This window comes from Haliaeetus albicilla, chromosome 9 (genome assembly GCF_947461875.1).
Source record: "Haliaeetus albicilla chromosome 9, bHalAlb1.1, whole genome shotgun sequence".
Classification (NCBI taxonomy): Eukaryota; Metazoa; Chordata; class Aves; order Accipitriformes; family Accipitridae; genus Haliaeetus; species Haliaeetus albicilla.
The window spans coordinates 30,030,300-30,045,068 of NC_091491.1; the positions used below are offsets into that span (position 1 = coordinate 30,030,300).

The 14,769-nt window shown below is 44.1% G+C and overlaps 1 protein-coding gene across 1 annotated transcript in view; it reads right to left on the minus strand.

Moving 5' to 3' along the window:
* The window catches only part of LOC104315406 (IgGFc-binding protein-like), a 51,217-nt gene extending 36,820 nt beyond the window's left edge, over window positions 1–14,397 (minus strand). The window contains 15 exon segments of the mRNA XM_069793039.1: window positions 122–267; window positions 341–960; window positions 1,220–1,303; window positions 1,435–1,519; window positions 1,623–1,879; window positions 2,427–2,576; window positions 3,671–3,812; window positions 3,903–3,942; window positions 5,254–5,446; window positions 6,621–6,830; window positions 7,439–8,003; window positions 8,107–8,909; window positions 11,571–11,848; window positions 12,481–12,764; window positions 14,116–14,397. Coding sequence (XP_069649140.1) covers window positions 122–267; window positions 341–960; window positions 1,220–1,303; window positions 1,435–1,519; window positions 1,623–1,879; window positions 2,427–2,576; window positions 3,671–3,812; window positions 3,903–3,942; window positions 5,254–5,446; window positions 6,621–6,830; window positions 7,439–8,003; window positions 8,107–8,909; window positions 11,571–11,848; window positions 12,481–12,764; window positions 14,116–14,397 — 4,139 coding nt within the window.
* Window positions 14,398–14,769: the final 372 nt, after the last annotated feature.

Here is a 14,769-nt window from a genome sequence, read left to right on the forward strand (position 1 = left end):
CACATAGTAAAAATACTTCTTATTCCCCACCCCGCTCTTTCATTTCTATTCTGTGTTTTCCTGAGAGTAACGATCCGTGGTACCGTGCGTGGACTTACGGCAGAATGTTGCATTCCTCCACACAGGTATCTTGATGCCAAGCGACTGGCAGGCGTCTGCGTAGGACTGCAAGCTCTTGCACAGGGCCTCGCGGTCCAGCCCCAGCTCACACAGGTCATAAAGGCAGGTGTCAAAGTAACCGCTGGGGCTCAGCACAGCGTGGCACATCTGAAACGGGCCGCCGGTGTCAGTGAGGAGCCCGCAGAAGTGGCTGCTGGCAATGACTTGCTTGTCCGTTTCATTGCAGGCTGGGGTGGGGAGTGGTCCGGCTGAGCAGCTGTGGAAAGACAGGGAGAAGGGCCCCTGGGTCACCTGTGGGCTTCTCCTGGTGCCTCCCCCTCCCCTTGCCCGACACGTCCCCAGACCTGCTGGGGGGCCACACACACCTGCTGTCATTGGACACCTGCCAGCTGTTGCCCAGGCTGGTGGAATCTGGCTCGAGCACCCCTTCTGGGTTCAGGAAGTCATCTGCTGCCATCCCGTTGTAGTTCCCACACATGCCACAAACCTTCTGCCCAAAGGTGCTCGGAAGCGTCACCTCCACCCGATGGCTCCCATCAAACTTCACTCTCAAGCCAAAGTCTGTCGTGACCACAGTGTAGAACCCGCTGGACGAGACCTGCACGCCCATGGATGGGGTGCAGGGCAGGACCTCTGCCACTCCGTTGACCTGGCAGGACAGAAACCAAGGCAGGGTTGGAGCAACCCATTTGGCACAGCTCTCTCCTCTTGCACGGCCCCACCGCCTCTCCCCCTTCTGCTTACCGTCACCCTTCCACCCTTCCCCAGCCTTATCCGCTGGCCAGCCACATCGACATCCACGTATTGGACATAGGACACGCGAGTGTTGCCTCCCCTGTGCTCATTGGCAGCTTCCACGTTGAAGTAGGGCAGCGAGCTGTTGCTCTCGCACAGCTTGGAGAGAGTGTAGGTGCAGGTGCCCATGAAGTGGTGTAGGTGCTTGTCGAACGTGTGGTAGTGAGGGTCTCCTTCCACCACACAGGTCCCTGACGGTGGAAAGACCAGAGGAAATGTTCAGTTAAGCACCTCCTGCCACCTCCGCTCCCCAGCCTACACTGCACAAAGGACTGCAGCCCCATGGCTATTCTACTCTACTCACCTGAGGCCAGCACGGGTGCTGACGTGGTTTCCTCTTCTGAAGGTGTAGTGATGGTGGTGCCTGGTGTTGTCGGAGTCACGTCACCTATGAAACAGACAATGGTACAAGCAAATCAATCCTCCCTGAGCAGCTCTTGTTCAACACAGAAGACACACTGACTGCCACGAGAAGCGTAACATTCATCAAGCTGCCCTTCCCCAAGCCGACCCTTGTACCTGTGCAGGATCCCTTTTCAATGGACAGATCATCCAATGCTACGTCGCTCCGGAAGTCTTCACCTATCATGCCCTCCAGGACAATCTAAGGGAATGGATAGTTCCCAGCATTAGCTCCGGCCACATGTGTGAAGTGCCATTGCAAAGCACGGTTCCTCTCAGGTGGCACTGAGAGCCTGTGCCCTTACCTGCATGTTTCCTGTGCTGTGCACCGTGATCTCTCCCAAGTTCCATCTGTCCCCTTTGCTTCCAGCATCTTTCCATTCCAGTGTTGATGTTTCATTTTGAACTATGTACACGCGCAGGGCCATTGTTTCAGCTGCTCCGTACATGTGATACCAGAAGCGGAAGCAGTGCGGTCCTTCTGAACTGCACACTGGGCTGACCAGATGAGCCACAAAGCCGGGGAGGGCATTGCTCCCTTGCAGATAGATATAGTAGCCGTCTGAAACAAAGTGTGAGCCACACTGTTGCACACATATCAAATCTAGATAAAGCAAATTGGGCTACCACGCTTTGCTCTTGCTTATTTCCTTCCAGGTAGATACAATAGCCCTCTGGAAACAGTAGAGTGTCAGTTTTCCACATCAATGGTCCAGGACAAGATAAAGTCATTTCATTTACAGATTGTGTATAATAGAACATTTCTTCACCCAGCACCTGCATTAAACTTCCAGTTCCCAAATGGATTTCCAGCAGATTACGCTGGTCTACTTAGGGAAAGGAAAGCCTTCTAAAGGGAAGGACAAGTGCCGCAGTGATCCAGTCTCAGCCTGGATTTATCTTTGCTGAAGCCTCTTTACAGGAACTTATGCTAATAGGTCACATGATCATCAATGTCCTGCACTGTTCATCCACCCCACAACAGATTCCTGACTGCTCAAAAGTCTCTGCATTGAGTCTAGGAAATATGTGGCCTGGATTTGCTGTTGAAAGAGGCTTCTTGCCCTCTTCCAAGAGAAGCACAGCCAGATGCTGTTTGCTGTTCCTACCTCCAGTCGTGTGGTCATGGGAAGGGCCGGTATTTGGTGTGGGTGTCGGCCCCTTGTGCCTTATCCAGTCAAAGTCGTCACTGGTTGCCTGTTCCCACTCACAGAAGTCGACATCAAACGTGCAGGACATATTGCAGGCTGTTGGTGCAGCTGTATATGGTGCAGAAAGAAAAACAAAGTTTCCACAATGAGGTTTGGAATCTTCTCTCTGTTCTGACAATGCCTGTCTAGGTTCATGAAAAATTTGAAGATGTTATAATGGAATGAGCAGAAGTGACCAGTACTGAAAAATTGACTCTAAAGTATGAAATTTTAAGTGCCTGAGAATGTGTTTTATTTTACAAGTCCCTTCCTCAATTGTCATCATAATGCACTAATATCCTATATTTTCACACTGTGACACAGTCATTATCCTTGGTCACTGCAAATTGCTCAAAGCTGTCCTATTTGGCACAGAAGTATTCAGCTGGCTCTCAAAGTCCTGCTTAGGTGGAAATCTAGACATCATAATGAGAGTGGTCTGACATTTATTTTTACTGCTTATAAACTGGGATGAGAAGTATTGTTTCAGAATTGGAAAGAGGTTATGGAATACATTTTCATGTCATAGCCTCATTCTTAGGCTGCCATTTCTGCTGGGTTTGGTAACCACCTCTGGTAGTTTTAGAAGAAGAATTTTCTTGCCTCTAGCTTTAACTCTATGTTAACTGGTCTACCTAGATAATAAGGGCCTAATAGTGTTATGACTGGAAGGCTGAATGGACCGCAAGCTGCAGGATTCTCCTTTATTAATTTTAAAACCCTGGTTTATACACTTCTGAATTTATTTCACGTGCTTGGTAAAAACCTGGAGATGTAGACAGGTTGGGTACATGATGTATTAACAATTTTCAAAATGATAAAATATTTTATTAAAGCCAAAGTGGTGATTTGTTAGACAAGTGCTCAACTGTCCCTGGCTGAGCCCTTAACTAACAATGTATGTTGTCTTTCATGACTCAATTCTGAACAATGGTCTTAGGTCAAAAGTGTTCAAACATCATGTTCTAAAGTGAATACTGGCAGCCCATTAGAAGCTTAGATTAGAAGCCTAATTTTCAGCAATGCTAAGCAGTCGAAAGTTTCCTGTGTGTCCTTGAATCCCCTTTTCTGAAATTCTGCTCAACTTCTTAGTTACTTTAATTTATATTTGTAGCATGAGGACTTAATTGGATGGTTATTTGCTAAATGACCTAACGACTTACTGCAGATGGTATCTTTCCTCCATTCACCCAGATTTACACCTCCAAGTTCACAGGCAGCAGCGTAGGCCTCTAAAATCTTGCAAAACTGATTATAATTCCCCTCTGTGGCACACAGGTCATAGACACAGCTCTCAAAGTACAGCTGTGGGGGAATGTGCCAATGGCAGACCTGAAAAGGCCCACTATTTTTCAAAATAATTTTGCAGAGTTCTTCATATTCTTTCTCTTTTACCATGTCACAAGTGGGTGGTACAACTGCAACTGGATTACACCTGCATCAAAAATAAACAGCAGCATGGTTATATAATAAATCTGTATATTTTGTTCTATCCTGCAAGGCATACCTCAACAGTAATAGAACCCTATGCCAAATTCTGGGGATTTGCTGTGTATAGTCATCTTTAGTGTGTCAAACCCAAAAGTGAGAAATATTACAATTTGACTGATAATTCCCCATTAAGAATATAATTGCGATTTGTTGATGTATGGCTGTCTATCCATGGAATGAAGTCCAGAAGAAACCAACAAATCAGCTATCTAGTGCAAGCAAGATAATTTCAATTCACTACTGCATATGGTAAGAGCAGTAATTTGTATGTGAAAGCATTAACAGACAGATAAATGCCCCATGCCTATTTTAATCAATGCAGAGTTATCTTAGGAGCTGAATCTGAGAGATGTATTTAGACTTCTTTTAGTAAGATAATATAAAGGAGATATTTTAGAATAGAGAAATAAGTAAAAACATTGTCATATTGTCCTGTTTTCAGCTGGGATAGAGTTAATTGGCTTCCTAGCAGCTGGTACAGTGCTATGTTTTCAGTTCAGTGTAAGAAGAATGTTGATAACGCTGATGTCTTCAGTTGTTGCTAAGTAATGTTTAGTCTAAGGTCAAGGATTTTTCAGCTTCTCATGACCAGCCAGCAAGAAAGCTGGAGGGGCACAAGAAGTTGGCACAGGACACAGCCAGGGCAGCTGACCCAAACTGGGCAACAGGGTATTCCATACTGTGTGACATCACATCTAGTATAGAAACTGGGGGGAGTGGGGGCGAGGGGATCGCCTCTCAGGGACTAACTGAGCGTTGGTTGGCAGGTGGTGAGCAATTGCACTGTGCATCATTTGTATATTCCAATCCTTTTATCATTACTGCTGTCACTTTGTTAGTGTTATCATTGTCATTATTAGTTTCTCCTTTTCAGTTCTATTAAACCATTCTTATCTCAACCCACAAGTTTTACTTCTTTTCCTGATTTTCTCCCCCATCCCACTGGGTGGGGGGGAGTGAGTGGGTGGCTGCATGCTGCTTAGTTGCTGGCTGGGGCTAAACCACAACACATGCAAAAAAGAGCCCAATTTCAAATAAAATCTACAAAGTTCATGTGGAAAACCTCTGAAGGGTCGTTTTAAAATTTCAATGCTCTCTATTGAAAAGTGGAGTTATTCAAAGATGAAAAAGCTAGCAAACAAGTAATATCAAAGAAGGGTGACTATGGAATGTAAGTACTGTATGTTAATCCTATAACTAGATGATGTATGTTTCAGGCATTTTGCTCTTTCCTAAAGTATTATCAGATACTTACGTCCTGTTGTCATCCTTCACTAGCCAGCTGTCACCAAATTTATTTGGATCCTGTTCTAGAACTTTATCTGGTTTTAGAAAATCATCCAGTTGGTTGTCATTGAATGTCCCACACAGACCACACAGCTGTCCTTTGAGACTTTCATCAACCAGAATGAAAAGCTCCTGGTCACCATCAAACTTAACCTGGATCCCTAGAGAGGTATCAACGACCACATAGTGTCCTTTTATAGCTACTCTGGCTCCATGGTTCAAATCCACAGGAAGATAAACCTGAACTCCATTCACCTAAAGAAAACAAAACCCACACAATCAGGTAAGTCAATAAAGCTCCCAGGAACGAAGGGGAGGTCTACACTGCCAGTACTATAGCTTTCTTCACCAAGTCAGCCTTATTCTAATGAATAATGTAGACACAGAAGTTTGAAGCATAACAGAGGCTAATGGGCTGTATAGTTACCCCACATCTTGAATAGCGCTTTGTAGCACAAGTTGAGCTCTTTGCTGTCACAACTACACACATAGCAATACTTGGAATAGCTAGTTTAAAGCTAACTCTGGTATGTATGAGTCCGAGTGTGTATAGTAAAAATACTATTTCTATTTTAAAGACCAGATCTATAAAATTCAGACTGAGATTTAGTTCAGAAAAATCCTTCTATTATAGATGAAGCTATGGATGAAGCTGTTTTTTCCCTACAACCTCATTTAGAAAAGATTTGAATGGACAGAATGAAGCTATGCTGATTTCTGCCTTTTTTTGAAAAAATAAAAAAAATTCTGTGACTTTTAGCATCTGCAGTCTTGGAGGTGAATAAAGCAGAGAAGCCTGATTCTGTTCTTTTGGACAGAAATGTAAAGTGAATAGATGTGATGGATTGTTCATGCTTAAAGTAGAACACTTACATAGGTCTCTTTGTTTTTCTTCAAAACAATATGAAGATTTTTCAGTGTGACAGCAACTGAGTTCAAGGCTGTCCAGTTTGGGTTCCCTCTATGTTCATTTCTGGTTGTCACCGAAAACCTTTCAGAAGAATTTGTGCATGTCTTAACAACAGTATAATTACAGTCTCCTTGGAAATGGTACAGTCTCCCATCAAAGGTTATATAATGTGGATCCCCAAAAATGTGGCAGGTGCTGGGATGCAATGGATAACATCCCAGGAGTCCATTCTGCACTTTGCAAACTTCGCTTACTTCACACATGTCTGAATTGCAAACTACAGTCCCATTTCCAGCACATACACATTGGCCTGCACAGTCTGTTTGCCAAAAAGCTTCTCCTTTCTGTTAGAAATACAAAATAAAAATAAATTAAAAGAGTTAATGGTAATGACGAACTGTGAAATCAGCCCCTGAACTATGTGCCAGAACAAACCTCATAATATTTGCCATTCTGAAGGCAACCACAGTCACTCATGGACACACATTGTCCCCCGCTGATGACAAAACCATTGTTGCATTCACATCCTTCTAAACAAGGTCTGCTGCAGTTCTTTGATGCAAGAGGGTCAGTGCAGGTTCCTGGACAAGCACTGGTGCATGGATTGTAACGACTATTGGGAGGGCATGCAACAGCTGAAAAACAATAGAAGGCACTGAACTGACAATCACAACTCACATGAAATCACAATCCAAAAATGTGATTATTTTGAACTAGTGACAGTGGGTTTTTTTTCTGAAGCCTGAAATTCCATTCCTGTTTTTATATCAGAAAGCAAAAAAGAAAACATTCTACAAGAAAATAGCACAAATGTTGAACACATATATCCTGGATGTTAAGCATCTCCAAATGCAAGTAAAAACCATGCCTTGCTACATTAGATTTAGTACTTAGTTGGTACATTTCTACAAGTACACAGATCACAAAAGTCATTAGACGTAGTCTGGAAATGAACAAACCTATTAAAGGCAAAACATCATATAAAACTCAGAGGTGATTCCATATTACCAGGGACTTACTGCTACTGGTTTGACAGATTCTTGAGATAAGGAACAAAATTCTCCCCTGCTCTGTGGCAGAAAACAATAATGGGGAGACTTTTACAGAATTTTGTTTCTCAATATTTTGTATTTAATTATATTAAGAATTTAAGATCTCTAAGGTATGTCAGTTATTGGCCGAAATTGGCATCTTAAGATAATATGGGAGCTATTCAAAGATTCAGTTCTCTACAGAAACTCACGGCAGAAGGTGGCGTTCCTCCAGGGAAGAAGAGTCACGCCGGCTGCCTGGCATGCGTCAGCGTAGGCCTCCAGAGCAGCACACAGGAACTCCTGGCCACCATTCAGGGCACAAAGGTCATAGAAGCAGGTGTCAAAGTAGCTCTGGGGGTTGATCACAGCGTGGCACCTCTCAAAAGAGCCAGGCCTGGCAGTCAGCATGCCGCAGAACTGGTCCGATCGGTAGAGCTTCTCCTCTTCCTCACTGCAGGGTCTGGGGGCGACGGGGACACCGCAAGAGGAGTCATTGTCTGGGACCCGCCAGCTCTCCCCCAGCGCATTGGAGTCTGCCGCTTGCTGCCCGTTGGGCATCATGTAATCGTCCTCTCTCCGGTTGTTGAAGTTCCCGCACATGCCACAGGTCAGGTTGAAGTAGGCGGTGGGCACCTTCACCTCCACCGAGTGGTCAGCGTCGTAGGACACTCTGAGGCTGAAGTCTGTCTCCAGGACGATGTAGCGGCCGCTCCTGCTCACCGTGATGGCACCTCCTGCTGCGCTCACCGGCAAGGTCTGGCGCAGGTTGTTCACCTAGGGCGGACGCACCACAGTGGGCCCTGGACTTGGCTTCTGCCCCAGGGAGAACAGCTGCCAGGCCAGGCACGGCAAACCGGTGCCCGTGATGCCCTCGCACCCAGACGCCCCTGTGGCCTGCAGAGCCACGTCTGGGTTCTGCGCTCTGCAGGGTCCTTGCTACAACACGGGCCACATTCCCCATTTGCCTCTTCCTCCTCCACCCCCCGCCCCGGAAAGGAAAAACAAAGCGACCCAGCGGCTTCAGGGGAGCCCACCCGGGCCTGGGGGAATGGACGGGCCTGGGGCAATGGACATGCCTGGTACCCGCCAGGCCCTGACAAGAACAGCCAGCCCTGCCTTGCGGCCGCGCCACGCTCGTGCCAGCCCCACTGCCTACCAGCACTTGGCTCTTCTCCCTCTTGACAATGGCAATGCGCACGCCGTACACCTCAACCAGGACTTCGCGCACATAGGACACTCTGGTGTTCCCACGATGCTCGTTCTTGGCCTCAACGTTGAAGTAGGGCAGGGAGGTGGTGTTGGAGCACACTTTGGCCAGGGTGTAGGCGCAGTTGCCCATGAAGTGGTGCGTCACCTTGTCAAAGGTGTTGTAGTGAGGGTCACTGTGGACGTGGCAGATGCCGTAGGATTGTTCGAGGCACTCAGGTTTTCCGTCCTGCACCCCGCAGTACTGGCCCGCAGGGCACGAGGCATCGGAGCACTGGACTTTGCTTCCCCGCGCGGGACACGTGCACTTGGAGGAGCAGGTGTTGTCCGTCCAGAACTCTGAGCCCACGGGGTAGTGCTGCCCGTTGTGCCAGCACCCGCACTGCTGGCTGGGCACGCATCGGTCATTGTAGAGCAGGTACCCGCTGTCGCACACACAGCCCTCCACGCACGGCAGGCTGCAGTTGTAGGGTGCTATTGGGTCAACACAGGTGGCAGGGCAGGCTGCAGCGCAGGGCTCATAGTGACTGTTGGCAGAGCAGTCTAGTGCTGTGTAATAAAAGATAAACCTATTTATTAATCTTTTTTTTTAACTACTGAAGTGTTGGGTTTTGTTTAATATCATGTTTTGGTTTGGTTTGAAGTATTAGGGGACATCTTGGAGTTCTGATATAGTTTGATGCATGCCTTTGCTCTCTTACCACCCTTTAATTTCTTTTGAGGTTTAGGCTATTTAAATTTTCATTCATGGAGAGAATTTCCTAGGAGACCTCTTATTCCTGAAGATGATTACTTGGAATTCTTGCTTTGGGCTCAGGATATTGGTGTCATGTTAGTTATTTGTCCTAGGCATGTGCCATATTTAGGTTATAGTCCTGATATTTAATTCTAATCATATTTTTTCACTTCCCCAAGGTCTTTAATGTTTGTTAAATAATCAGGATGTACAAGTGCTCTATTCTATTTTTACATCTTGTTACATATGCGACATGTAGATACCCAAGCTAATTAGATGTTTTAAACACTGACATTTTCAGGTGAGAATGTGCCAGAACTGAAGTTCCCTACAATCTTTTTTCAGCTTCTATATGTTTATGTGATGCAGTTCAATTTTTAATGATATATTTTCTCACTCTATTTTTAGTCTGCTTTCCTAAGGAGACAGAGATCACACAATTACATTGTACATTTCTCTGCTCATCCCCCCACTTACTAAATTTGACCCAGCTGACTTATTGGAAATAAGTTGGTGAGATTGGTAGAGGACAAAAACATATTCAGGTCCATTAAATGAAATATAGGTGCAAGGCAAAGAGGAGAGATCCTGCAAACTTCTTCAGTAGACAGAACAGCTATGGAGAGGGGTCACTCCTGCTTAGAAACCCTAGAATCTATGTGAGAGAAATCCTCGGTAATGTCCCCAGCAGAGAAAATGCTCCGGCTAGAGACTTCAGTCAAATGTGAAACAAAAGTCAAAAAGAAATCAGGCTTCAGTCATTCCACTGTTTACAGACAAGTCTCTTTCTTTAGTCTCCCAATCTCCTTCAGTGCAGAAGGCACATAAGGCACTGGATCACTATTTCATGTTCCTTACATTGCTTCTGGTGGGAGCAGATCTGCTCAGGACTTTCAGACAGTATTTAAATCCTGTTCTAAAGAGAACATGTTTTTATTTCTATAATATATACCCGAATGCTTGAGAAATGTTCTCTACTTAATCTTTACCAACAGAAGAAGGGTCATTATTCCCATTTAATCTCCAGCACAGACTTCTGTCTATTAGTTCAATACTTGATACCTTTTGTCTTGTGCCTCTGTGTTTTTGTCTCTTGCCCACCCTCACTACCTTTTCCACTTCCATTAGCGTGGTTACAGCCTCTATTGCACAGGCTTCTTACCTCAGTCCTGGCCTTTAATTTCAGGCTGCCTACCTGTGTTGCCTCCTCTCCCACCTGAAACCATGAATCACTATGCCTGTACAGGACATTCTGATGCTTTCCTCCACATCCGTAGGGATGAATAGCCAGTGCTCCTTCCTCGCATACATATGACAGTTTGTGCCACTGATGATAGTGTTTCCAATACCCTCCTTCCCTCTTTTTCCCAGATCTCCTGCTCAGCTCATGAGTTGTGTTCCTCCTTCATCCTGCTCTCTTTGCACTGCTACAAACTATGAGTTTCAGATATTTTCTCTGTTCGATCTCAGGTTTATTCCTCTCATCAGCTCTGATTTCATTATTCCTGTAAGAGCAACAAGCTCTGACCCCTGGACTGGCTACCTAGTCTGTGCTTCCTTGTCCTTGGCTCTCTACCTAGCCAGCTTCCACCTGTCCTTCCTCTTTTCTGTAGACTTCTAAGCAAATTCTCATTTTCCGTTCTAGCTCCTACTTGCTTTCTCTAAATCCAGGGCCTTCCACTTAGCCTATTCATTAGTCCTCTCCAGTTCCTAGTCAAATCTCCTTTCTCACTGTCCCAGACTGCCTGGATTCCTTATCCCCATCTACAGCTCTGCCTTTCATCTGCTCTGGCTTATGTCCCTTCTATGTTCATATAAGGCATCCACCTTGATGTGTTTTTGCCTAGGTTGCTGCAAGAGGAGAAAACACAGCTTCCTTTCTGTTAACTGGGTGCCTGGCCACTCCACAGGGTAGAGAGGCTGGGAGCATAGGAGAAGGCAGCTCAGGCTCTCAGCAGGGAGGGTGAATAAAACTGTTACATATCTACTAAGCATGTGCAAAATGAGATTATTTTTTTTCTCAAAGACACTTAAGTTTAGGTATAGCTTCTTCAGAAGGTAAAAAACCCTCTAAGTCAAATGTCCCTGATACACTTAATACCCCTGAACAAAAATATAGGGACACTAGAGGAATTCAAAGGAAAAGCCTCCAATTATATTTTAAGATGGACTAGACAGTATTTTCTCCTTCCATCGGAAGCAGCTTAAATATTGTCACTAGAATCTTCCCAAAGGAATCAAACTGAGGACTATATGTAACCCTGAAATCTTTAGCCTGATCAGTCAAGATTCACAATGTTATAGGAATTCAAAACAGTGTCTTGTAGTGCTCTGTCTTCAGGAAGTCCTAATTATATCCTCCTGACAAGTGGTAATTTCCAGTAATTTTTGATACATACGGCAGAAGGTTGCATTTCTCCATGGTGTCAGCTGGACTCCTGCAGCTTGGCACACATCTGCATAAGCCTGCAGGTTTTGACAGAGGGCTGCATTGTTCAAATGAAGTTCACAGAGATCATACTGGCAGGCTTCAGAATAACTTTGTGGATCAACTACTGAGTGGCAGTTCCGGAATGGACCATTGGGATCTGTGATCAGACCACAGTATTCATTGCTTTGGATCATATGTTTTTCATCAGCAGTGCAATTTGGAGTATGGCCATGGTCTGGCAAGCACCTAGTGTGGAAAAAAAAAAAGATGTGAAAAAATTCACCGATGAACTTTGGATGCACTAGCACCTAAGACACTTTTCAAATCACATCTAACAAAACTACAGGGCTGTCCCCAGGATAAGCATAACATATTTTACAGCTCTACATTTCAAACACTTAGGATAGAAATTCAGATTTCAACATGATCTCAACCTTATAACCTTGGAGAGGCCTGGAAGAAACCCAAATATTTATTTTGGCTTTCTTTTAAGTCAAGCTTTCTACATGGAAGATACCTAGGAAGGGAGAACAAAGAGTAAAAGCATTTGAAGTTAAACCTCTACTATCAATATATTGTGAATTCATAAAATAAAGTGTCTCAGAAGAGTTCAAACAAGATCTTCAGGTGTTAGCGTTAATACACTGTAATAATAACTGAAGTCTTAGTGGGCATCTGCAGTGTTTTATTCAAATTTTCTCTTTTTAAGCACAGCTAAATTTGCTGTGAAACTACCCAGATAGATAAAGTAACTAAACTGACAAGAATATATTTTATTCCATGTGCCTGACATTTTTGGCCCACACACAACAGTTGCTTAAAATACTGGTCATTGCATAATCAATAGCTAAGGCCTAACATCCCCTCTGGAGTCCTACCTGGAGTCATTGTAAACCTGCCAACTGTTGCCAAGGCTGGCCGAGTTTGTTTCCATCTCTCCATCTGGGTTAAGAAAGTCATCTGCTTTGTTCCCATTATAATTTCCACATATTCCACAGACTTTAGACATATAGGTACTGGGAAGAGTGATTTCTACTCTGTGATTTCCATCAAACTTGATATTCAGCCCAAAGTCAGTAGTAACCACAACATACTGCCCACTGAAGGAAATACTGACACCCTGCGCCAAGGTCAGAGGGAGCACCTGGCTGACTCCATCAAGCTGCAGGCACAGAGAAGGACAATCATTATAATCACTTTAAAAGAAGCATTTTTAATGGTGACCTTCTTAGATCACATCCCCATGTTGCACGGTGAGCAGTAAGAACTCACATTGTGTTAAGTATTATTTAACATGAATGTTGTATATGGGCACATAAACTAGGGCCTTGAGGCCATAATAATGTAGCTACATAGCTTCCAAGTGCAGTCAAAATGAGCTTGGTGAACCAGACCCAGCTGGCAAAAGTCCCAGGACTTAGCATGGTCTGTCAGCAGTAACTGCTTACAGACCTGTCTTTTATTTTGGATCAAATAAATAAGATTTAAAAAATGTAGTTAGAATGCGTTTGCAGAAAATTTTCAGGATTGGACAAATCTTGAAAAAGCTTCCTTTTATTTCTTTCTCTTTTAATTTTCACATTTGAAATGCCAGACAATAGAAAGTAATAGTCCAAGTAAAATTTTCAACTTATTTAAAATTTATGAAAATTAGCAGCTACTTTGAACATTTCTTCTTATTACATATGTAAGAAAGTTTGGTTTACTTAGCAACATAGATATAATAAAAACAGTAAATACAGGGGAAAGGCATAAAAGAGAAGCTGTTGGACAAATGTGGATATATGAGTTCAATATGTTTCTAAGATTGGACAGGAAAGGTCTTGGTGTACATTTAAACCTTTATCTCCTGTCACAGAAATCACTGTACTATTTTCTTATAAGAAGGGTGGTAATGAAGTAAGGTGACCTATTCATTTAGTGGGGGTTTGGATCAAACATGTCTGCTGTCTTGGCCCTTTATGGAAAGGAGCCATAGAAAGCCTTAAAATACAGTAGCTGGCCAAGTGACACAATCAGTGTGAGGAGTCATCCGATTGTCACTCTAGGACTCTCTCATCTGGCCCTGGTTTATGGCAAATGCCAGGTGTTAAGCGAAGTTAGCAGTGATGTGGAATAACTAGAAATCAGGGATGAGCATGCAGCTTTACAGGCTACCACACAGGATTGGGAAATAACCACTAGTGTGGACGTGGTTAATGCAGGGCCTTTTTATTCCTTGATGCAGACAAAGCTTGAGCATGGGGGGCAAGCTAGAAAGGTAAGCTAGCCCACCAACCCCATCTGGAGTGTCAGCTCTAATCCCACTTTTTAGCAACACAACACAAAATTTTAGCCTATATTTTCAGTCCTGAAATTGCAATGTTTAAGAACTCCACGCTACTCCTACTCCTAAATATCTGACTGCCCTCTAAATATTACTGCATGTATGCTGGAAATTTGTAGTCATTGTACAACAATTTCTTCATTCACACTATAAGTTACTGATGATGGATAGTGGGCTCCAACCTTACCTTAACAACTCTGTTTTTACCCAGATTGATCCTGTAGCCATACACATCGATGTCCACATATCGGACATAGGACACACGAGTGTTGCTTCCCCTGTGCTCATTGGCTGCTTCCACGTTGAAATAGGGCAGTGAGCTGTTGCTCTCACACAGCTTGGAGAGGGTGTAGGTGCAGGTACCCATAAAGTCGTGACGCTGCTTGTCAAATGTGTAATAGTGAGGATCCCCGTATATACTGCAAATTGCTTCTGGAAACGGGAAAAGGGAATATGTTCTCATTAACATATGGATACATCCAGAAAAGCCACCTCATTGTGCAGTGGGAAAACACAATCATCCCCATTTTATAGATTACATATAGAAGAAATGAAACGGAAAAGCCAGATCTATATGGCATAGGGCAATGCCATAGAGAGATACCCAAAGAAATTAGCTGAAGCAAATAAGTAGCACTGGTAGTAAAAAATTTAGATGCCCTTCTACAACCCATTGACTAGCATATGTTATTGGCTAAAATTACCTATCACTGGAGGCGGTGTAGATTCTGTTGGTGTTGGTGTAGGTGTTGGTGGTACAGGGGTGGGGACAGCTTCTGTTAGTAGAAAAGACAAGGCAATACAATGAGTCATAACATTACAGGGTGAACACTACTTACAC